This window comes from Canis lupus, chromosome 3, assembly GCF_048164855.1.
Source record: "Canis lupus baileyi chromosome 3, mCanLup2.hap1, whole genome shotgun sequence".
Classification (NCBI taxonomy): Eukaryota; Metazoa; Chordata; class Mammalia; order Carnivora; family Canidae; genus Canis; species Canis lupus.
This window is the reverse complement of record NC_132840.1, coordinates 48,743,299-48,769,145: the sequence shown is the minus strand read 5'-3', so window position 1 is coordinate 48,769,145 and position 25,847 is coordinate 48,743,299. Positions and strand designations below refer to the sequence as shown.

General features: G+C 36.5%; 1 protein-coding gene and 1 pseudogene across 4 annotated transcripts in view; one reads left to right on the top strand and one right to left on the bottom strand.

The window, feature by feature from the left end:
* The window catches only part of AKAP10 (A-kinase anchoring protein 10), an 85,633-nt gene that overhangs the window by 42,903 nt on the left and 16,883 nt on the right, over positions 1–25,847 (top strand). For all 4 annotated transcript variants that reach the window (XM_072820966.1, XM_072820967.1, XM_072820968.1 and 1 more), the window contains 8 exons: positions 3,020–3,118; positions 7,222–7,306; positions 8,126–8,249; positions 9,292–9,428; positions 12,176–12,320; positions 14,566–14,739; positions 19,882–19,991; positions 22,755–22,837. In XM_072820966.1, coding sequence (XP_072677067.1) covers positions 3,020–3,118; positions 7,222–7,306; positions 8,126–8,249; positions 9,292–9,428; positions 12,176–12,320; positions 14,566–14,739; positions 19,882–19,991; positions 22,755–22,837 — 957 coding nt within the window. The remainder of the gene's footprint in view (positions 1–3,019; positions 3,119–7,221; positions 7,307–8,125; positions 8,250–9,291; positions 9,429–12,175; positions 12,321–14,565; positions 14,740–19,881; positions 19,992–22,754; positions 22,838–25,847) is intronic.
* LOC140624923 (large ribosomal subunit protein eL37 pseudogene) lies at positions 688–980 on the bottom strand (annotated as a pseudogene).

Here is a 25,847-nt window from a genome sequence, read left to right as displayed (position 1 = left end):
ACCCAGGTGCCCCTCAATTAGCTCTTTTTTTTAATGGAATACCATTTTTACTCCAAAGAATGACTGTGGCTTGGGAATTGCCAGATGTTTTCTTGGAAATGAATGAAGTGAGCTTGTCATTTCAAGGAAAACAGCTGATAGTATTTGTTGCCCTTGGTAAAATGTAAGCTTTTAAAGTGAAAATTAGAATTTTGAAAAACTGATATTTACCACCCTGTGCTTTGACAACTTTAAAGAGTATTCTGGAGCACCTAGGTAGCTCAGTCAGTTAAGCGTCTGCCTTGGGCTCAGGTCTTGTCTGCTGTGCCTCTCTGTCCCTCCTCCCCTCTCATGCTTGCTCTCTCTCAAGTAAATAAATAAATCTTTTTTTTTTTAAGTGTGTTCTGATAAGATGATTGGTGATATTAATGATGCGATTTCTTTTTTTTACATTCTCTGATGTAGTGTATCAACATTTGGAAGGTCTGCATAAGTCAGTGAACCAGTATTTTCCAAAATATTAAAAAATACATGATGTCATAAAATCATGAATGTAAAGATCTACTTACTAAAGGGGGAGATATACCACTGGATTTTAATGTAACCGATAAGTTCACTGATCTGGCTTGCACTTCCCACATTCTTTTTTTTTTTTTTTTTTTTTTTTTTTTAAACCAGAATGTTTATTTTGACTAATCATTGAAATCCTTAAGATGAATTGGATGCTGCGGCAGCTGCCCTCTTGGGCTTAGGTGTTGTTCCTTCACGGAATCCATGCCTGAATCTGCTGTATACAATTTTAGGTGCCTCATTCGACCGGTCCCAGTGGTATTTTGTCTTCTAGCCTTGGCTCTCCAGTTATACTTTCTCTTCCAGTTGGCAGGGTAGCCACACTTGCCACAGGTGGACTTTTGAAGGTGATAGGCCTTAGAGCCACAGTGGTGGCACAACGTGTGCATCTTATTGCAACGCTTTCTGAACAGTGACATCCCCTTCGTCATCTTGTTTCTGTGCCAGACCCCAAAGAGACTGGAAGAGGAGGTCCACTTCCCACATTCTAACTAACCTTTAAGAAACTGCCATTTGTCAAATTTTGGTGTAATATCAAAGAAGAGTATATTCACAGTGATTTTAAAAAGCTGTTAAAATACTCCCTTTTCCCATCTCTGCATATCTGAGGCCAGATTTTCTTAATATAGATAAAACCAGGGATCCCTGGGTGGCGCAGCAGTTTAGCGCCTGCCTTTGGCCCAGGGTGCGATCCTGGAGACCCAGGATCGAATCCCACGTCGGGCTACCGGTGCATGGAGCCTGCTTCTCGCTCTGCCTATGTCTTTGCCTCTCTCTCTCTCTCTCTCTCTCTGTGACTATCATAAATAAATTTTAAAAAATATATAGATAAAACCATTTCTCTATTCACAACACTTCTGACACCAAATGTGTGGGTTTTCCACACGAAGTAGTTCTCCAATTCTCTGTAACTTGGGGTTCTACAGTTTAATTCATTCTGGCACTAACTCCCCAAGTTAGCACAGACCTCACAGGTTAAGGGCTCAGTCCACAAGATTGCCCCCTACTTTAGATGCCAGCTGCAAGTCTCAAGTTATCACATGTACTTCTGGCCAACCAGCTATAAATCCAGGGTTTCCATAACTTCTCCTTGTATTCAGTAATCTTATATTAGTTCACAGAGTTTAGGGAAACACTTTACTTATATTTACTGTTTTATTATAAAGCACATTATAAAACATACAAATGAACCACCAAGTAAAGAGATGCAGAGGGCAAGGTCAAGAGGGATCCCAAGTGCAGAAGCCTCAGTCTTTGTGGGTTGAGGTATGCCATCCTTCCAGCACATGGATGCATTCACCAACCGGGAAGCTCTCTGAACTACTTCATTCAGGGGTTTTATGGTTCTATAACATGGGCATGATTGGTTAAATTATTGGCCGTTGGTGATTAACTGGATCCCCAGCTCTTCTTCCCTCCTTAGAGTTGGGGAGTAGAGCTGAAAGTTCCAATGCTGTAATCACCTGGTTTGTTCCTTCGGCAACCAGCTCTGTTCTGCAAGTCATTACCATAAACTTTCCTGTGGTTGAAAGGGACTTATGAATAACAAAATATGCTCTTCTTACCCTTAATATTCAGGGATCTCCAGGGTTTTAGAAGCTCTGTACCAGGAACCAGGATGAAGACTGTGTGTGTGTGTGTGTGTGTGTGTATTTATTATTACATCACCATATCAAAATAAACTTCAGCCAACACAAAATAGCATAGCAGATTGAATGCCAAAGCAGATATGAAAATATAGCAGTTTCCTATCAAGACAAACAGCGTTGCAAAAATGTAAAATAATGCCCTCTTCTTGCTAATTCTTTTTCAGTTTGGAAAATAGTTTTTTTTTTTTTTCCTAAAACATGTTGTTTATGTTAAGGAAGATTTGATATTGTTAATTTTAACAGAATCAGTCATTTTTCTTGTTTTTTTTTTTAATTTCTAATATCTTAATATCTATAGATAAAATTCAGATTTAACAAAAGCTCTTTTATTAGGATTGCAAAGAAGTCCTGAGACTAAAAAGTTCGAGATTTGTTGTTTTAACTTTCTAAGGTTGTTGAAAGTTAACAGATATATTTATGAACGTGAAATCATTTTGTAAAATATTTTAATTGATTGTAGATTTATAAATAATTTTTGAGCCCTTGCTCTTATATTGCTGTGCAAGTCCATTAGATTGAGACTTTGGAGAGGAGACATGGAAAGAGAACATGCAGAAATAATTACTGTTTAAGGAGCTTCTTAGTTTAGATGAGGTGTAGTGGAGGGAATTCACATATAACTGTGTTCCACAAAGAGTAAAAATGTAACATGCTAGAGCCTTTTTTTGTCCTAAATATATTGTTATATATGTTTATAATACATGTGTATGTATTTGTGTGTGTGCTTGGTCCTACAGCAAACAGCCCTGCTGTTCATGATTATAGTCCATTACTTTCCCAAATTTCTCTTTGAATTTTGAAGTTGTCTCCTTCCCTTGCAGGTATAGAACAAGATGCAGTGAATACTTTTACCAAATATATATCTCCAGATGCTGCTAAACCAATACCAATTACAGAAGCAATGAGAAATGACATCATAGGTAAGCAGTGCTTGAAGCTCTGGCAAAAAAAATAAATAAATAAGTAAATAATAATAATAGTGCGGGTTGTTTTGCTTAACCACGAGGATTTTTTTTATGAACATGGAATTCAGTGTATCCCTTCCTAGTCTGTTTTCAGAGCACTTTATTATATCAACTGTAGCTCACTTAAAATTTTCTTCTGTTATATGTTGGAACCAAATTCTTAGACTTTGACTCAGTTAACAACAGCAGCATGAAAAGAATAGTAGCACACATTTATTGAGTACTTACTGTGTCCAAGACAGCATTGTAGGCACTTTCCATGGATAAACTCTAACTTTCTAAAGAACCTTATAGCATATACAGTTATTATTTTATAAATGAGGAATTGGAAGCACAAGAGGGTAAATCATTTGCCCAAAGTAACACAACTCAGACATGGCAGAGTTGGGATTTGGAAATAGATCCCTACACATTAACTAGTGTGCTGTTTGTGGTGTTTTTCAAACTGTAAATTCAGACCAGTCTCCTCTTGCGACCTCATTTTCCTGCCAAAAAAAAAAAAAAAGACTAGAATAGAAATATCAAAGATTCAGTAATAAAGACAAACAGACATCATTTCAGGACATTGTTTTCATCAAAATTCATATACGTTTGTGTGTACTGTGTAACATAAATCTATTTCTCTGTAGGTCATAGTAAAATAAAAAACTTATAAGTTTTTACTATGTTGTATCAGAAGGACCTGAGGTGTACCTGTAATCACAGATGAAAGTGGTTTGTTTTTATTAAATAAATATTTATATTCCCATCAAGTTCTAGTACTGAGTTTTGTATCTTTTTGACAGAGACTTTGTAGTTTTGGTTTATAAAATACAGCTTGTTATTCTGCTTCTAGCAGATTCTCCCCAGCATGGGGCTCTTTAAATCTTTACCACTGATATTTTGCACTGGCTCAATATTGGACACTGTAAAACCCTTTAATATCTGAGCTGTGCTTCTTAAATTGGCCCATCAGACTTCACAGTGAACCACTGTTGGCTGTTTTGGGGCTCATCAGATGCTGGTCCCATTGTTTTCCTTTTCTTTTTCCTACACAGACGCCTATAATACATAGGTTTTGTGGCTGCTGGTTATTTGTCACCATTTGCTTATATTTGGGGTTTTCCCCAGTTTTGTTGCAAATGTCGTTTCATATTGGCTTTTCTATGTAGTGGGAATTTGTTCTATTTTTTATGTGGGAATTTGTTATTGCCATCTTCCAGACTTACCTAGACGAACATTTCCTGTACAATAATACAACTAGGGTGTCCTAACTGATTAGAATTTGGCTATTTGAGGAATTGGCTGACTAGTGATTCCTTTTAGGATTTGTTTGTACCAGTGACTAACCAGACTATCTGGCGTAGGACACAAGGGGGGGATTTTTGAGCCAAATAAGCATTAGAAATGAAATATCACTTCAATTCTTTTTTTTCTTTTCTTAAACTTTATCAAATTAATGATATAATCCTATGAAGGGAAAAAAAATCTTTGAAAGTATAAGTTGGTAACCTTTGGTGATTAAGGGATCTGAGAAAATTAAAATGTTGATTACATATGTGTTTTTAGGCCAGTCATTTTTCTCTTTGGGCTTCATTCTGAATCCTACCCCATATTCTCTTACAGCTGAAATATTCTAATACAGCTGTACTTCAAATACATACAGTTGGAAGAAGTCTGCCCGTGAGCTGTTACTATAAATTCCACCTTCCTGGTTTTGTTGTAAATGTTATCCATGGGTTTCTGGTGTTGCTGTCTGATTACTTCCTTTTTACATGGGGATTCAGAATAACCCAGAAACTATCCTTCCACTGCATCCTTCATCTTCTGCAAATCCTTGAAGTGGTGGAGTTTAAAAAATATTTTGAAGGTACAGCTGATAGAATTTGCTGATGGTTTGAAAGTGAACGTTGTAAGGGGGGAAAAGGAATCAAGCATGACTTCAGTTTTTTGAAAACCTGAGTAAGAGAATGGAGTTGCATTTATAAGTTGAAGAAGATTGTGGAGGTAATGGCTTATGGGAAAAATCAGGAGTGTGGGTTTTTAGACACCCAAATGGTGAATGTCAAGCAGTTGGATATCTGAGCTAGGAGTTCATGAGAGAGGTCTAGGTTGAAGATATGTTTGGAAGTCATCAGCATATAGATGGGTTTAAAGCCGTGGATAACATTATCCTTGGAATGAGGATGATGAGTAGAGACGAGGCCTAAGGACTGTGTTCTGGGGCAGGCCCAACATTCACAAGTCTAGTGACTGAGGGAGAACTAGCAAAGGAAACACAGAAGTAGCAGCTCATAAAGTTGGCTCTGCCATATCATCTATGTTTCAGGAGAGTAGTTCTTTCTGGAAGCAATGTTCCTAGGAGTCAGGGAGTGATCAGAGGTGTGTTAAATCCTGCTGAGAGGTTAAGTAAGATGAATATTAGAAATGGAATGGACATGCCAACCTTGTGGACAACTGGTGCATTGGTTATCTTAATTTCAGTAGGTCACTTGAGACAGAAATTTAATCAGAGGAGTCTTAGACTAGGAGGTGGAATGGAGACAAGTATGAGCAACTGCGAAGAGGCATTTTGCTCTAAAGATGAGCTGGAAGGGGATGTTAAATCAAGGTACAATGCTTTTTGTTTTGTTTTTGTGATGATGTGTTACAAGCATATAAAGTATAGCATACAATCAAGTATATACGTAGAGCATACAAATAGACTATATATAATTGGTGAGTATGAGGCAGTAGCAAAGGAAAGCTTGATGCAGGAGATAGAGGGACAGTTGCTGTGAGAAAGAAGTTTTGAGGCAAAAGAGGATGAGATCCAGGGCTCAAACACGGAGTGCATGGATAGGGGTGGTGCAGATGAGTTGGTAGATGTGGTGGTAAGTGGTGGAAATAATTTTCTGATTCCTTCTATTTTCTTAACGAAGTAAGAAGCAAAGAGATTAGATGAGGTGTTAAGGTGTCCAAAGAGAGAGGAGAAGTTCTGTTTTGTGTCATCTGGCAGAGTATGAGAGGAAATGGACCAGAAAACTGTAGTATGATCCTTGGGTTTCATTAAGGTCCCACTAAGGTCATGAACTTAAAGTGAAACTAGCCGTTGTGGGTGAATGGTTTTTTTCAGCCATATTTGATAGCTGGCTAAACAGCTTACTGATTTCCTGCATTTTACTTAGGTAATTCCTATTTTTAGCACATTTCATGTTTCTACCAGATAACATTTTGATGAACTTTTTTACAGATACATCTTTTTACAAATCCATAACTCTTTAGGTTGCAGTCTTAGAAATAGAATTGCTGATTGAAAGGGCATGCATATTTTTAAAGCTTATGCCATAAAGTACCAAAATGCTCTCCAGAAAAGGATATACCAGTATATTCTCACTAACACTAGTGTCAGTTTTCCCATGTCTTTGCTCAAGCAAGACAGTGTAGTGTTAAACGATTAAACATGTGCGTTGTCACAACAATTTTGTGCCAGTTTACTAAACGAAAAGTGGGGTGCCTTCTTATTCTAACTTGTTATATTTATTTGATTACTAGTGAGCGTGTATATCTTTTCATACTGGCCATTTTATATTTATTTTTGTTTAAGTTTGTTTCTTTTAGTAATCTCTACACCAAGTGTGGGGCTTGAACTCACAATCCTGAGTGAGCATCCTCTTCTGACTGAGCCAGCCAGGCACCCCTATATTTGTTCTTTTATAAACTCTTTTCATGTCCTTTGCTCATTTTTCTTTGTGGATATTTCTTACTTATTTGTAGGAGCTCTTGATACATGAATGATAATTTACCATATTCAGAGTAAACTGTCAGTCATGCTGCAAATTTTTCCCCCCATGTGCCTTTTGTATTTTGTTTTGGGGGTGTGTTAATGTATAGAAATTAATTTTATGTTGTTAAATCTTTTGATTTCCACTTTAATATATATATGCTTGGAAAGATCTTCCCTACCTCAAGATTATATGTTCACCTGTATTTTTCTTAAACTTTCTGATATATATACCTCTACAGTTATTTTCCTACTTTGATTCACAAAGATGTATGGTTTGGATTTAGTAGAAATTTATTTACCATTTCTTTTACAGCAAAGATTTGTGGAGAAGATGGACAGGTGGATCCCAACTGTTTTGTTTTGGCACAGTCTATAGTCTTTAGTGCAATGGAGCAAGAGTAAGTTAATTTCATACTTTCACATTTTGGGTTTGGGGATGTGAGTTCATTCAACTAAAAACAAACTATCTTGTTGACTTAAATGTTTTGAATGTTTACAGGATCTTATAGGCATACTCTGAGACTTCCTTGGTTCATGGTGTCTTAAATGTAAATTATATGAACTCTTAAAAATAAAACACTTATTTGTTTTTACTGTTCATATTTCCTAAGTTAAAAGAATTTTTTAAAATTCTGAAGTCATTTGAGGGTGATTATAACTATAGTGTGACTATTATAATTTATTCATTTCAACAATGCATGTGTTCAGGTGGATATCCTAATTTGTTAGTGCATGCTTTAAGCTTAATGGATGCTGTATTACTAAATCCACATAGATTTTTTGAAACTGCCTCCATGGTTTGTTTTTTTGTTTTTTGTTTTTTGTTAGATTAATTACTGCTGCATGCCCTTAAAAAAAAAGTCTACATATTGAGTCATTTAGTATTTATGGAAAGAGTGCTCTGCGCAAGGCACAGTTAGATATAGTCCCTGCTTTGAAGGAAGTTACAGCCTATTAAGAGAAATAGAGCATGTTTTTTGGTTACATGTAATATGATGTAACATGTGTCACATAACAGAGGCAACTACAAAGTCACTAAGAGGTGGGAGAGATCCTTCCAGGTGTAGGAACCAGGAACAACATCATGGGAAGGGAGGTAGTGTGACCGAGGCTTCTAAGATACAATAGGCACAGAATGGAAAGAGAGAGTATATTTTTCCCAGTTAAGCTCTTTCCTTGGTCGTTCCCTCAAATTTTCCCTTTTTGTCCATGTGCAGGCACTTTAGTGAGTTTCTGCGAAGTCACCATTTCTGTAAATACCAGATTGAAGTGCTGACCAGTGGAACTGTTTACCTGGCTGACATTCTCTTCTGTGAGTCAGCCCTCTTTTATTTCTCTGAGGTAAAGTCTGCATTTCCTTTCACACTCTGTTAGAACATTCCAGCCTCTAAACTAGACGTGTTGGGCCCCCTATAGAAGATAACATGGAGGAGCCAAATCATTTCCAAAAAGATCGACTGGAATGAAATAATTTTATTAAGTTGTGCACCTAATGGCAAGAGTACTTTAACAGCATATTAGGTTAAAGAGAATATGAGAATTCAGTGTAAAATAACCAATTTTGAAAATTTAACTAAACTTCTGCTTATAGGAGAATGCGTATTTTTAATTATCTGGAGCTGTTTTAAAACCACAGGTTTGATACTTGATTCCAGTGCGCACATATTTGCAGACCAGACTTCAGAAGAGGAAAGGAAAGTAGTAAATTTTTTCCTTCTATCATTGCTTTTACTTTAGCCACTTGATAGGATTTCTCAAGCAATGAGTAGATTAATCTCTTTGAGGCCTATACACAGTTTAGCTTGATGATATTTGTTAGGTTTCGGTAAATGAAATACTATGACTATTAAGTAGAGAGAAGTGGATATACCAGGTTCCAGGTTCACAGAGCATAACTTCTATACACACTTGCCCTCTGCCTCTCCCAGGAATAGAACTTTTGGTTGATTTGCTGTCTCACTCCCTCTCTTTGCTGTAAGTTTAAGTCCACATTCGTTCAGGTTACTGTGGCTGCGTGGAGTGATGGAAATGATCAGATATAAAAGATTCGGTCTGGTTGCTTTACTTTTTGTATGTTAGCCAGCAAGGGCCCACTGATCATCTTTACTGTGATTCTTATTCCAGTTCACTTAAGTTGTATCCAGCAGGGTGGTGTTTTTTTTTTTGTTAGTTCTTTGAGTTTTTCCTCTACAACAATGGTTTTTAAACTTTTCAGTCTCAAAAGCAACTGCAAGGTGCTGACTGACATTAACTGAACAAGTGGATCTGTTTTTGTTTTTTGTGTATGTCCTGTATTTTTAATGGTTGGGCTTATGGATTAGAGATGGTTAGAGAAATCTGTTTATCATCTTTTTTTCTTTTCTTTTGTATTTTTCCTTCCTAGTACATGGAAAAAGAGGATGCAGTGAATATCTTACAGTTCTGGTTGGCAGCAGATAACTTCCAGTCTCAACTTGCTGCCAAAAAGGGCCAGTATGATGGACAGGAGGCACAGAACGATGCCATGATTTTATATGACAAGTGAGTTTTATTGATTTTTCAGCATTTGGCAAATACTGAGTATTTGATGTGTATTTTGTTTTTTTTTTTTTTTTTTTTTTTAAAGATTTTATTTATTTATTCGTGATAGTTACACAGAGAGAGACAGAGAGGCAGATACACAGGCAGAGGGAGAAGCAGGCTCCATGCAGGGAGCCCGACGTGGGATTCGATCCCAGGCCTCCAGGATCGTGCCCCGAGCCAAAGGCAGGCGCCAAACCGCTGCGCCACCCAGGGATCCCTTGATGTGTATTTTGGAAGTAAAGATGAACAAATCCAGTCTTTGCTGTCAAGGAGCTCATAGGGAGTATCATAAATCTGCTTTTCATACAGTGTGTATAAAGTTTTAGGATTCTCAGAATAAATGTCTTTGATGGGGGAACAGGAGGTTTGTGTGTGGCAAGAAAGATGGTGGTGGTGGAGTTCAGGGAGCGTTTCTCAGAAGAAACATTTGAATTGGATCCTGAGTAATGAATTAAATTTTGCTAGCCATAGAAGGTGGAAAAGAACATTCTAGGCAGAGACATTGGCACAAGCAAAGTCAGAGAAACGGGAATGTGGCACTTTCAGAAAATCTGAGTTTGGGTAAATAAAACTTGGGTAGGGAATATAGGAGGAAGATGAAACTAATCAGAATATATTGTAAAGGGTCTTAAGTATCTATGAATGAGTGCATCATATTTTCTGATGCAGATCTACGCAGCCAGGTTAATACTCAGTGAATAAGTGTTTTTCATTGGTCTTCACTGAAAATGAGAAGATGGCAAAATCTTACAGTGAACAGAACTGAAAACATCTGGTCAGTTGAGTGATATGAGTTACTCTATTCATTTAATTTTTCTTACTCTGTTAAGAAAAGTCATGTGCTATTTGTATCTACAAGCAATTGCTGGGAGGATAACTTGACAGTAGAGGAAAGTCTGTGGGATGTTAGGGTTTGCAAGAGAGCTGAGAGCATCTAGGTCAGTGGTTCCTGAGCATTGCTCTGCAGGTTCATGCTGGGCTGTCTGCGTAAGAACCACCTGGGAGTTTGTTAAAAATAGGTTTCCAGCCCTCCTCTCTAAGAGATTCTGATTCAGCACATTTGAGGTATGACCCAGGAATCTTTATATTTAGAAGATACCCAAGATGATGCTGATGGAGCCAGATTAGAGATCTAGTCTGATTTTCCCATTATGCAGGTGAGAAAACAAAGGCCCAATGAGGTATTGATTTCTCAAGGTCACAGGGCAAGTTAGTGGCAGAACTTGGGCTGGAATGCAATTCTTAATGTTTGTCCAGTGTTTATTTGTATAATCTATTTGTGGAAAATATTATATAAGGAACATTGTTACATGGATGTTAAAATAGCAAGTGTTTACATTTAGAAATTTGGTCTGGGGTGCCCCAAAATTCGAATCATGGAAGAGTATTTACCAACTTACTTATTTGTTATAAGATGGGAGACTATTTGTTAAGAAAAGAGTAATAACAAAAAATACATATATATTTTTTTTATGCTGGAACAGAAGAGTGGCAGTAGTAGTAAGCTCCTGGCTGGAGTTCAGTAGCCACCCAGAGCAGAGACCCTGTTTTCCCACTGGATCCCATTTTCACGTTGGGAGCCATTTTTAAATGAAGATCACCATATGGCATCCCACTGGCTGTCATTTTGTCAAGTTCATTGTGTCACATTTGACTGCACTGATCCTAGTTTTTTGTTTGTTTTGTTTTGTTTTTTATTCCATTTGAGAGAGTGAGTGAGTGAGTGTGAGGCAGGGGAGAGGCAGAGGAGACAGAAAGAGTTGAGAATCAGGCAGATTCCCCACTGATTGTGGACCCATCCTAAGGCTCCATCCCACAACCTTGAGATCATGATCTGAGCCAAAATCAAGAGTCAGATGTTCAACTGACTGAGCCACCCAGGCGCCCCAACCCAATTTGTTTTTGTATCTTATGTATGTTATGTACATACAGTCACAATCGTTCCTCATCAGTCTTTCTGCATTTATATCTTAGACAAGATTTAGAAGTCCCTAGTATGCTTGGAAGAGAACATACATATATATTTTGCTTTTAATCCCCCTTTTCTTTTGTATCTACTTTATAAATCAGCTTACCAAAACACTAGGTTTGCAAAACAAAAACAAAAAAACACTAGTTTTGCATTATATCTTAAGAAGTTAGATATCTTTGAGGTGTCTTTGGTTACTCCTTTTCCTTTCTACACCCAGGCTTCATCAAGTTGTGTTATTCTGTCCAAATACATCAAATCCATCTACTTCACTTTCCGTATTACTGTATTTTGAATTCCTGCATGTATATTACCTGTGCCTCCTGGTTATAGGGTGTGTTCTCATGGTGTTCTATGCAGAGATCTTTTCTGCTCCCTTTCCAGCATAACTGTGTCTTACCCTCTTTTAACTCTATTTCTATCTCCCAAGTGCTAAACAGAGGATAGGTGCCCATCAAATGTGTGTGATTGATTGATTTCTTTGTCTCAGCTGTAACCTGACTCTTAAGAAATCTTAAACAAGAACTAAGGAAGATAGAAGGAGATAAGAAGGTAGCAAGTTGACTCAGATACCTTTGGGGTTGTGGGAATAAAGGTTGCAGCATGGCCAGCATGAGCCAGGTCTCGAGGCCTAGGTCTGCAGGCTGAATCAAGTGGCCTCATAAAAGAGTCAGTACCAAAAGTTGCTTGTACTGGCTAGGACATTAGTTTTATTTTTGCTGTCTTTGTATCATAGGTACTTCTCCCTCCAAGCCACACATCCCCTTGGATTTGATGATGTTGTACGATTAGAAATTGAATCCAATATCTGCAGGGAAGGTGGGCCACTCCCTAACTGTTTCACAACTCCGTTACGTCAGGCCTGGACAACCATGGAGAAGGTAACTAAGAACTTCAAGAATATTAAACTGCAAGAAGTTTTTACTTCTTTCTGGGTAAAACCCAGAAAACCTAACACAGGAAAAAAAATAAATGTAACAAAACAGGGAAAATTGAAGCAGTGAAGCATAGTGATTAAGAGCAGAGGCTTTGAGTCTGACTTGGTATGTATTAATTAACTTCATAGGCTGAGTGACCTCAGGCAGATACTGAAATTCTTTAATGCCCATTTTCCGCATCTATAAAATGGAAATAATGTGGATACTTACCTAAGAGTTACTTTAAGGATAATGAAGTTAGACGTATAAAGTTCTTATATTAGCATTATGTCTAACACATGGTAAACATTGAATGTTAATGGCCATTATTACTGCTGTTATTATTACATTTTCAAAAATAATTAGATTAGCAGTATTGGGCATTTAGCTTAGGAATGATCCAAATAATTCATCAGTATCTATCAACGGGGTTAGAATACTAGTTTTGTGTATCAAAACTTGTGGGGTATCACTAATAGCTTATTAATAGTAAGGTGTTAGAATTTATGAATGACTTATTCTTCAAATAAACTAGAGTAGGTCTTACTAGGAATCCACAGAGCCCAGGATAAGCCCATGAGGTTATGTCGCTTATGTATGTCATGTGTATCTTGGTGAAAAAGGGTCCAGTAAGTGCTATTAAATAATGCCACACATAAAAACTGAATTTCAGGAACATGGAAAAATTACATATAAAAATCAAATCACTAAAAAGCTAATGGCAAACTAAATAGAGTATCAGCTAGTGCCCAGGGATAAAAATTTTTTTCCTGATTTAAATTAAAATCTTTCTGATCTCCAAGGAAAAGTTCCAAATCTTTATTGTATAAAGAATGTAAACTTCTGGGGGATCCCTGGGTGGCTCAGTGATTTAGTGCCTGCCTTTGGCCCAGAGCGTGATCCTGGAGTCCCGGGATCGAGTCCCACATCGGGCTCCCTGCATGGACTTCTCCTTCTGCCTGAGTCTCTGCCTGCCTCTCTCTCTCTCTCTCTCTCTCTCTCTCTCTCTTATGAATAAATAAATAAAATCTTTAAAAAAAAATAAACTTCTTAAAATACAGAGAAAAACAGAATGTGGAAATATTTCTTATAAAATAATGTATAATATAAAGAACTTAGACTAATTTTAAGAATATTATCAATTAGATAAATGAGAAAAAGACCTGAATGATTTGTTCATCAATACTTTGAAAATTTCTGTGCTAGGTATTAGTATTTCAGTGGTAAACAGAAGAAACATGGTTTCTGCCCTCCTGTAGCTCTTGTCTGTAAAGAAGGCACATGTTAAACATAGACTATTTATAATCATGTGCTAACTGCTATGAAGGAAAAGTTGCTAATAGGAAATGCCAGTAATAAACATGGGAACTTAGCATCATTAATAATTTTTAAATGTAAATAAAAACACCCATATATCATTAGATACTAATTTAACAATAATTTGAAAAAACGCAATCCATTGTTGCAAAGCCTATGTCAAAACAGATACCTTGATATATTGCCAATGATACAAATTGACAGCATCCTTCTGAAGGGTAAAGTGGCCATATCTGTCAAAGCTTTTAAAACATTGATGCTGTTTAACTGCATGATCACACCTCATAATTTATCCTAAGGAAATCATTTCAAAGGTAAAAAAAATAAATTTATATACAAAGACTTCAATATTTATAATCAGAAATCTAGTTTGAGATTAGATTCACTCCCTGCATATTTTCTGGTCTCTAAGAACTCTGATCTCTCCAAGTCTATGTAATAGCTTTATGACAAGCATTTTTGGGGGGGGGAATAAAGCTATAAATTGTACTCATAATTTTATTTTTCTTTAAAGATTTTATTTATTTATTCATGAGAGAGAGAGAGAGAGAGAGAGGCAGAGACACAGGCAGAGGGAGAAGCAGGCTCCATGCAGCGAGCTCGATGCGGGGCTCGATTCCAGGACTCCAGGATCACGCCCTGGGCTGAAGGCTGGCACTAAACCGCTGAGCCACCCAGGGATCCCCTGTACTCCTAATTTTAGTGACAATATAAACTACACAAGAAGTTAATACTTGGAGTGTAACAAGGGAAAGTAAAATAATTTGTGCTAGCTGGTAGAATTGTGGGTAAAATTCTGTTTTCAAATGAAGTTTTAGTTGTATTTGATTTCAACTTTAAAATAATGCTTGTCAAAAAAATAAAATAAAATAATGCTTGTCCTCTCTTTCAGGTCTTTTTGCCTGGCTTCTTGTCCAGCAATCTTTATTATAAGTATTTGAATGACCTCATCCATTCGGTTCGAGGAGACGAATTTCTGGGGGGAAATGTTTCACTGATTGCTCATGGCTCTGCTGGCCCTCCTGATGATTCTCACCCAGGTGGTTCCGACATCTCGGCCTCTCAGGTATCGACCAGTTAGCCTCTGCCATGCAGGAGAAAGGTCTACAGATCCTTTCCTTCAAGTATCAGTAACAGATTCTGTTTGGAAGTTTTCATTGTAGGAGAAACAAAGAAAATAAATTTGGCCTACTTACTATATGCTTTAATCAAAATATCTGTGATGATATAATAGTATATTGTAAGGTATTGTGCTGTTTCATTCAGGCCATTATTCTGCTTGACACTCCAGCTGTGCTTTCAATAATCAAGTTATATGACATGCATTTATAGCCTCTGAAGAGCTCTTTGTGTAATTATTTGAGAAATTTTAGTAACTACATTTGGGAGCTTTATAGAATAATTCCCCCTCTGCTTTTTTAAGGATTTATTTATTTATTTCTTAGAGCATGAGCACAAGTGGGAAGGATAGGCTGAGGGAGAGAGAACCCCAAGCAGACTCCACACAGAGTGGAGCATACTGGATCTTACTTTCCTGAGATCACAACCTGAGCCGAAACCAAGAGGCAGGTACTTAACCAGCTGTACCACCCAGGCACCCCTAGAATAATTCTTAATAATTCTTTCTTAATATTGTATTAAATCAAAGAGCTTTTGGTTTCATTTTGAACTGTAGTGCCATTGTACATTTCCTTAATCTTTTGTGTCTTTTTGGAGTGCTTTCATGTATCAAACCTTATCTGATGCTCCCCAAAACTGAGTGAAATGTCCCCAAGAGAAGAGATCTGAGGAAGTATTAAGAAGTTAACTAATTTTATTAAAGTCACACAGTAAATGTAGAGCCAGAACATAATCCCTGTCTAGTGTTCTTCCCCATAATGTAGCATAATTATTTTCCCATCACACTGTTGACATGTAAATAAATAATACTTGAGTTTTTTTGACACGGAGCCTTATAAATTTTCTTAATTTATAAGACAGTACTATTTATTATCATCAACAAGACTCCGTACATTTTCCTCCTATTTAGATTAGATAGGAGGTGACCTGCTGAATGTGGTTGACTTTTGTTTTTTGATATAGGCTAGAACGTTTTGTTGTTTTTTAAGCACTCAAAAGGTCTAGATGCTAACCATAAATACAGTTTTACATTTTTGGTTGAAGTATAATATACAGAAAACTCTATATAACATAACTATATATAGCTTGAAGAATTTTCATAAACAGACTTAACCTGTATATCCAGCATCCAGATCAAGAAATATTATATTGGGATCCCTGGGTGGCGCAGCGGTTTAGCACATGCCTTTGGCCCAGGGCGCGATCCTGGAGACCCGGGATCCAATCCCACGTCAGGCTCCCGGTGCATGGAGCCTGCTTCTCCCTCTGCCTGTGTCTCTGCCTCTCTCTCTCTCTCTCTCTGTGTGACTATCATAAATAAATAAAAATTTAAAAAAAAGAAATATTATATTACCAGTATATCCTGAACTCTCTTTGCCCTCTAATAGTCACTGTCCTCCTGCCAAGATAGCTACCATCCTGACTTTTGATGGTTTAATGTTACCTGTTGAGTTATATAATTGAAATCATTCTGAATATGCTTTTCCCTTTCTTTTTTGGTACACCTTTATTAAGATCTAATTCACATACCATACAGTTCACCCATTTATGTTACATAATTCAGTGGTTTTAGTACATTCATAGAGTTGCTTAACTGTTACCACAGCCAATTTAAAAAGTTTTTTACCTAAGGAAGAAACTGTGTCCTTTAACTAATACCCTCCAAATCCACCATTCCTCCAGCCCTAGGCGGCTGCTAATCTACTTACTGTCTCTATAGACTTGCCTATTCTGAACATTTCATATAATTGGAACCATATGATGTGTGGTCTTTTGCGACAGGCTTCTTTCACTTAGCATACTGTTTTCAAGGTTCATCCATGTTTAGCATATATCAGAACTTTATTCCTTTTTTTGTTGTTTTTTGTTGTTGGTTTTTTAAAAGATCTTTCATTTGAGAGAGAGAGAGAGAGCATGAGCCAGGGGGAGGGACAGAGAGAGAGAGAGGGAGAAGCAGACTCCCCCTGAGCAGGGAGCCCAAAGCAGGGCCTGATCTAGGACCCTGAGATCATGACTTGAGCCAAAATCAAGAGTCAGTTGCCCAACCGACTGAGCCACCCAGGCTCCCCAGAACTTTATTCCTTTTTATGGCCAAGTATTCCATTGTACAAACATCACATCTTGTTTATGCATCAGTTGAGGGACATTTGGGTTGATTCTCTCTTTTGGCTATTACGAATAATGCTCCTGTACAAGTTTTTGTGTGGATATAGATTTTCATTTCTCTTGTGTATATATCTAGAAGTAGAATTGTTAGGTCGAATGATAACTGTTTAACTCTGTCTTAATTACTCCTGCTTGGGTAACAAGTGTTGAAGTCAAGAAGGAAGCAGGAGTCTTCCAACTTAGTTCTTTTTTAAGATTGTTTTGACTTTTTGAGGTCTCTTGAGTTTTCAGATGCATTTAAAGATCAGTTTGTCAGCTTCTCTGAAGACACCAGCCAGGATTCTGATACAGAGTGCATTGACTCCCTAAATCAGTTTGGGATATATTGCCATCTTAACGGTATTAAATATTCTGACCCATGAACATAGGATGCCTTTAATTTTATTCAGATCTTTAATTTCTTCCAGTAGCATTTTGTGGTTTTCAAGTGTCCGTTTTGTATTTCTTCAATTTATTCTAAGTATTTTATTTTTAAAAAGAGATAAATAGATAAATATTTTATTCTTTTTGGTGCTATTATAAATGGAATTTTTTTTCTTGTGCTCGTATTTTCATTGTAAGTGGATATAGTTTTTTTTAATTAAAGAAAAATTCCCCTAACATAAAGTTAACTGTTATAAAGTCTCTAATTCAGTGACATTTAGTATATTCACAGTGTAGTGCAACCATTACCACTGTCTGGTTCCAGACTTTTTCATCATCCCAAATGGAAACCTCGCAAATGGAACATTAACAATCACTCCCCATGCCCACCTGTGTGTTCTTCTGAGTTTTAGGCCTTTGATCCATTTTGAATTAGTTTGCATGTTGTTTGAACTAAGGTCCAACTTTTTTTTTTTTGCATGTGAATATCTAGTTGTCCCAAACCATTTATTGAGAAAGTTACTGCAGCTTTGTAAATTTGAATATCAGGAACTGTGTGTCCTCCAGCTTTTTTTCAGTTGTAAGATTATTTTGGCTATTCTGGGTCCCTTGAAATTGCATACAAATTTTAGGATTGAATTTACGTTGTATCTGTAGATTCCTTGGGATATATTGCCATTTTGACAATATTAAGTCGTCTTTCAGTCCATGAACAATGGGATGTTATCCCATTTATTTAAGCTATCTTTAATTTCTTTCATTGTTGTTTTGTAGGTTTCAGTGTACAAGTCTTATACCTACTCAGGGTCATTTTTTCCTGAGTATTTCATTCTTCTTGATGCTATTATAAATAGAATTATTTTCTTAATTTCATATTCTTATTCTTCATTGGTAATGCATAGAAGTACAACTTTGTGTTGATCTTGTACTTCAGCTTTTACTAAATTCATTTGTTAACTCTAATAGTTTTCTTGTGGATTCTTTAGGATTTTCTATATATAAGATCATGTCATCTGCTAATAGAAATAGTTTTCTTCTTCCTGTCCACTTTGAATGCCTTTTATTTCTTTGTGTTGCCTGATAGGTTGGGCTAAAACTTGCAGTATGGTGTTGAATGGAAGTGGTGAAAGTGAGCATCTTTGTTTTATTCCTGACCTCATGAAGAAAGCTTTCAGTTTTGTTTTGTTGTATTTTGTTTTACAATTATTTATTTATTCATGAGAGACGCAGAGAGAGAGGGCAGAGACACAGGCAGAGGGAGAAGCAGGCTCCTCACAGGGGGTTCAGTGTGTGGGTCTCGATCCCCAGACCCGGGGTCACACCCTGAGGCAGATGCTCAAGCACTGAGCCACCCAGGCGTCCCCTGAGTTTTTCATCTTTTAATATGTTAGGTATGGATGGATTTTTCATAAATGCTTTTTATCAAGCTATTTCCCACTATTTCTAATTTTTTTTTTTTATCATGAAATGGTGTTGGATTTTGTCAAAAATTTTCTGTATCGATTGAGATGGTCATGTGGGTTTTGGTTTTTACTCAGTTGATATGGTGTAGTACTTTAATCGATTATCAGATGTTAAACCAACCTTTCATTTCTGGGATAAATCTCACCTGATCATGGTATATAATTATTTTTATATGTTGCTGGGTTTGTTTGCTAATGTTTTGTTAGGATTTTGCATCTATACTTAGAAGAAATATTGATCTTTAGTTTTCTTTTCTTGTGATGTCTGGTTTGGTATCTCAGTTAACAGTAGCCTCAAAGAACTATTCTACCTTCTTTATGCTGGTGCCTCTTTCTTTTTAATTATTTACCGTTGGCACGTAAAGAGACCCCCACACACACACTGTAGATGAGAGTGTGTTCTATAAGCGTCCAATTTTTATTTTATTAATTTAACCTATACCTTATCATGGACATTAAGCATGTTCTCATCTTTTGTTATTTTAAACAATGCTACAGTGAATAATAATCTTATATATTAGTCATTTTGTGGAACTGCATCTGTCTGTAATTGAATTTTTAGAAGTAGAGTATCTGGGAAAACCCATGGCTCTGGTATTTCGTAGAAATATCAATTCTGACTTGCTTTTTTTGTGGGATGAGGAGTGGGAGATGACATGCTAGAGGGGAACTTACTACGCTCATCTAGCTTGTCATTTTAGAAAGTTTTCTTTACTTTCTCTTTTGTCACATGGCCTCATGTGACTCTATAAAAGTTAGCTAAGCTGTATATGCCTGGGTGGATGGCAGTCTTGCACATTTGGGAATGTAATGCCTGTGAGGATACCACATTTGTTGGAACTTAGATCATTAAGAAAACAAACATATGGCATTAAATGCATATATTGTATATTGTAATACTGTGCTTTCCTCCCATGGTTATATTTTGAGGTTACATTTTAGAATCATTGCTGTTCAGCATCTCTGTAATGATAGGGTTGAATGAGAATTACGTATATTTCAAATACTGAAGATTTTGTACATATCTGTCATTTTCCAAACCCAGGACTTTTTGATTCCCAAATAACAGACTATTAATTTTACAATTTCTGTTGTAGTCCAGTATGAAAAAAGCCAGTGTTAAAATTCTGAAAAATTTTGATGAAGCGATAATTGTGGACGCTGCAAGTCTGGATCCAGAATCTTTGTATCAGCGGACGTATGCAGGGTAAGCTTAACTAACGTCTAGGATTTTTACAGGTCTGCTGAATTTTGCATCTTTTATTTATTTACTTATTTTTAAGATTCTTATTCATTTGAGCGAGAGCGCGTGCACAAGCAGGGAGAGGAACAGACGGAGAGGGAGCAACAGACTCCTCGCTGAGCAGGGAGCCCAATGTGGGGCTCAGTCCCAGGACCCTGGGATCATGATCTGAACCAAAAGCAGATGCCCAACCATCTGAGCCACCCAGGCAACCTGCATCTTATATTTTTTAATTTAAAACATGTTTTTTTTAAAAAAAAAAAAAAAAACATGTTTTTAATCTACTGTTATATACCCAGCACTACTATATATCATATCCAGTAGACCACAATTAAGAGTGGAAGCTCAGGAGTGACTTTTGGGTTTTAATCTTGTCTCAACCACTTATTAGCAAACTACTCAACCTCTGTGTCTGTTTTTTAATCTCCAAAATGAAGATGGTATTACTACTTCATTGGGTTACTTAGGGGATTAAATGAGGTACATAAAAAGCATTCCAAACCTTTCCAGGTATCTAGTAAACACTCCATAAATACCATTACCATCATCAGTCCACCACACTGTACAAGGCTGAGTTATGTCATGTTTATATATGTTGTAGGTTGTATCTCTTGCATATGTCATTTGGTTCATATGTTAGCTATTTCAAAGTCTCTATCTTTAAAAGCAAAACTAAAAGTACAAAGATGCCAGCACCATTTTTTATGGACTATATAACTAATACTTGAAAATAATAAAGTTATTTCTCTATATTTAAGAATTGGGTTTATCCTATTACAAAAAGACATCAGTCAGTTCATAGCATATGCCACTTGCCAACCTTTACCACAGATCAAATCATAAAATCACTTCCTCTTCCCTAAAGATGGCTGATGAACCTATAAACCTGTGTAACTTCTTGATTACCGTACCCAACCCCAACCCCAGTCCTGATAACACCATAAAAAAGTGATTTCAACATGTTTAGCTAATTGATTTTATCAGAAAGTAGCAGTGATACTTTGGGAGACCAAGGAATCCTGAAAAGTACTCAGGTATAAATAAAGGGCTGTTTGACCACACTGCCTTTAGGAAGCCACTTCAGCTGAGTCAGTGTTGTAATTTGTAATCTTTATCTTTTCTTTTAGGAAATGGTGGACAATAAGCATAAATTATTTAATTACAAAGATTATATTTATTAGGGGATGGTTGGTTCATTTACTTAAAACCTAACTTAAGACAATCTGTCAGTTCCAAGATCGTTTACTTCTGTAAGTTCTTTGTGTGTGTAAATTAAATATATTTTAACAAATAATGTGTAAAATGGGTCAGAAGTAGAGAAATAATGACTTTTCTTCATCTTTAAAGATAGTTCTCAATGTTTGTTTTGGCATCTTCCTGAAATTTTTCTCAAGGCAGACAAAATTGTATCTATCAGTGTATTGCAACCACATGTGAAATGATGGCCTACTAGGAGCAATAGCCCTAAAATAAGACCCACTCTGCCCGAGGTGAAATAATATATGGGCATACAGAGTTGTGTTTTTTTTTTAACCTACTTTTAATTACAAATACATTAATCTCTTATAAAAATTGATAGATAAGGCTAATGTCCCCTTTGGTCACACATCAATGCTCATTCTTTCCCTTTCCTACTCAGGATAATCACTGATATAGTATGTATTTTTGTTTGCTTATTTTTATGTAATTGATATCACACTGTATTCAGTATCTTGTGCTTTTCTTTGCAGTGAGTTTTGGAGATTTTTCTTTGCTAGTCTATACTGATTTACCTCATTTTAACCATGTTGTAGCATTCCCTGTATAATACTAATTATAGCTCATAACCGTGGCCACTATTTAGCCCTTTTGGTATTGATGAGTATTTAAGTTGTTTGCAATTCTTCACTATTATAAACAGTATAGCAAAAGATTTCCTTTTATATACTTCTTGTACCAAGAAGCAGATTTTAAATTTTAATAGATCTTACCAACTTACCTTTAAAAGTATCTATATATTATGCATTCTTATCCCTCATTAATATAGATACTAATTTTCTCCACATCTTTATATTGATAGTAAGTAACATTACATGTTTGTTTGTTTGTTTGTTTGTTTGTTTTTACCAATCTGGACTACTACTCATGAGATTAAGTTTCTTTTGGCATTTTATTCAGTTTTTTCTTCTATGAATTGACTGTCTCCTTTTTACGTTTTTCTGTTGGATGATTTCTTAGTGACTTGGTAGGATTCTGTATTTTTTTAATATTATTAATTAGTAATGTCTGTTAAGATCTTTTACTGTGTTCTTTGCCTTTTAACTTTGTTTTATATTATTATAGCTTTATAGCAAATGTAATTATCACATATAATTACTCCAGCTTTATAATACATATTTTGATCCAGGGCAAGTTCCTACCTTTTTATCTCTTTTACAAACCTATCTTGGCTGTTCTTATACTTTTTCTCTTTTGTGTATAAATTTTAGAATTGTGAGATATGTCTTTATCCATCATGTTTCATAAACCTTTTTTGGGATTTTGAATGAAATTACATTGAATTAAAGATTTTGTTTTCATTGGGGGACTTTCTATTTGAAATAAGCTTTGCTCTGAATAACATGAGCTAGCTATAAATTGTATTTTTAGCTTTCTGGATTTAGATAAGATGCTTAAGAATGGAATTTTTCTTTTCTTAATTTAAAATTGTTTGTTAGAAATCATGTTCTACTTTTTGTACTTATTTAGGAAGATGACATTTGGAAGAGTAAGTGACTTGGGGCAGTTCATCCGAGAATCTGAGCCTGAACCTGATGTAAAGAAATCAAAAGGTTTGTGGTGTAAAATTTTATACTCTGCATAAGGCCTTCACTTATGTTAGTCATTGACTGTAAATGAAGGGTCACTTAAGATTTAAACAGTTTATTTTATGAAATAACTGCTTTACCTCTCACCTTATGTTTCTATCACAACTGATTCCAAAGGCTGTGTGTAGTTGCATCTCTGTGCAGTCTTTCTGAATGAAAGTTTGTGAAGTTGCATTACCATTATAGAAAGCACATCTTTATGTAAGGATGACCTTTTTATTTAAAATGGTGAATACCCAGTCCAGCTTGGACTTAATGTTTATTTTGAGCCCCTTTAGTTCGTTAAATTTCCTCTAATTTATTGAAAGTTATTATGAAATATTTGTGAAAAATATTAGTAGATTGAAATTCAAATCCTTTGTTTAACCAGCAGGAGAGTGCTCACTCAACTGTAAGAGTTAAACACAGAAATCTTTTTTGACAAGAACATTATTTGTGACTGATTTCAGCTTCCAAACAATTGGTCGACACAGGAAGATTTTTGGAAACCAATGTGGAGTGCTCGCTTCGGCAGCTCATATACTAAAATTGGAAACCAATGTGGATCCATTCACTTATGATCTAGAAATTTTTCAGTGTGATTGGATTGACACTATTGTCTTGAGTAAAAGATACTAACTTTTTTAAGAAGAAAATGTTCGAGGGGTGCCTGGGTGGCTCAGTTAAGTGTCTGCCTTCCACTCAGGTCATGATCCCAGGGTCCTGGGATCAGATCACCCCATGTTGGGTTCCCTGCTCAGTGGGGAGTATGCTTCTCCCTCTCCCACTACTTGTGTGATCGCTTGCTCTCTCTCTCTCGCTCTCTCGCTCTCTCTCAAATAAATAAAACCTTTAAAAAACACTTTTTAAAAAAGAAAATGCTCCATCTTGGTAAGTGTGTTTAAATTAAGAGGTATTGTTAATCTTTATTGGATTTAATAGGACTCCATTCCTGTTACGTGTATTTAAAAAATTTTTTTAAGTAAACTCTACCTGGGCTTAAAATCATGACCCTAAGAATAAGAGTCGCATGCTCCTCTACTGACTGAGCTAGCCAGGTGCCCCATATTATGTTTATTTTTTAATGCAACTGTTCGAGTAGTGAATCACACCACTTTATGTTGATGAGTAGCCTACTTTTGGGTCAGATATACATTGACAGAATAAGCTAAAGATGCAGCAATTGTTGAAATAATTTAGACCAAAAAGGGACCTGTTACCTATTTCACCTTATATTGCCAAAGAAGTCTGAAGAACATGATCGGGAAAAGTTTACAGACTGAAAGAACATTTAGTAATAGGTTTTTAGTGCCTCTGTGTACTCATACTCACTGGGCTGGTTAGAAGATAGAGATCCTGTCATTAAGCTTAGAGTCTAGTAGTGTCTTTTATTGGGTGAAACATGAATACAAGGAAGAGGTTACTAGTAGCCTTGGAGCAAAAGTACTAAACAGCCTTTGTAGGGTATTGGCCAAGAAGGGCTCCACGTTGTCCTCAGGTAGCTTCTGTCAGTGAGGATAATGGCATCTCCAGTATTAAGAGAATCTCTGCACTCATTAATTTTTTTAAAAAGCTGGTCTGTCTTCTCTGATATTTCATGAAGAAGTGCTACTACTAAAGTATAGATAATGAGTGCTTGCAGGATTTTTTTTTTTTTTAATACAGGAGTCAAGATATGTAGTTAGTAGCTACATAAAAAACTTTTTTTCCAAACACTATCTTTGCTCATTTTGTTTATTTAATCTCTTCATATTTTTCATTTATTCATTCTAAAATATGAGTGCCTGCTCTTTGCATCTGCAGTTCTAGATTCTGAGAAGAAAATGAAATTTCCAGCCCTTGTGGAGCTCACAGTATTGTGGAAGAGACAGTAAACAGATAAATATTGTGTGTGTGTGTGTGTGTGTGTGTATGTATGTTTATATATATATAAACATAAGAATAGTGGAGAGTTCTATCTTAAAGTGGTTGTGAGGGGTGCCTGGGTGGCTCATTTGGTTAGCATCTGACTCTTGATTTTGGCTCAGGTCATGATCTCAAGATCAAACCCCACATTGGGCTCTGTACTCAACGTGGAATCTGTTAGGATTCTCTCCCTTTCCCTCTCCCCCACCCCCTCCCTGCTCACACTCTTGCACTCGCACTCTCTCTCTCTTTCTCTCTCCCCCTAAAATAGATAAATACACAAAATCTTTAAAAGACAAAAAAGTGGTTTTCAGGAGGAACACCTGGTTGACTCAGTCAATTAAGCATCTGACTCTTGATCTCAGCCAGGTCTCGATCTCAAGGTTGTGAGTTCAAGCCTCGTGTTGGGCTCCGTGCTGGGTATCAAGCCTACTTATATATGAAAAAATTTTTAAAAAGTGGTTGTCAGGAAAGGTCTCACTGAGAAAGTAGCATTTTGAGTAGAGACCTGAGCAAAATGGGGGAGTGAGCCCTGGCGTATCTGCAGGAAGAGCATTCTTGGCAGAAGGAACAGGAACGATCCCTGAAGCTTAAGAGCCCAGCATGATCAAGCCACAGCAAGACCAGTGTGACTGAAGAGGAGTGAGCAAAGGGATGCATGGTAGAAGGCAAGTAAGGTGGGAGGAGTTATCACAGACCATGATAGGAAGTTGAAAGTGTTGGAAGTTGGAACAAGGGAGTAGCATAATGTGATTAATGTTTTAAAGGTGTGGCTTTGGTGACCCTTTGGAAAATAAGATGTAGGAATTTAAGAGGAGAAGCAAGGAAACAGCATTCTTGCCATGGTCTCAGTAAAGAATGATAATAATGGTTGTGAATTAGATAATGGAGGAATGGTCAGACTTGGGTTGTGTTTGAAGGTAGAGGCAACAGGATTATATATCTACCAGCAAACTCATCCATCAAGTTACTTGGATTATTAATGTAATCGAGACATGCTTATATAAAGTAATAGTAGTTTCTGCAGTTTGAGTAAATGCATCCGTATATCCCAGTGCTTCCTTTAGCTGTCCACACGTCTTTTTTTTTT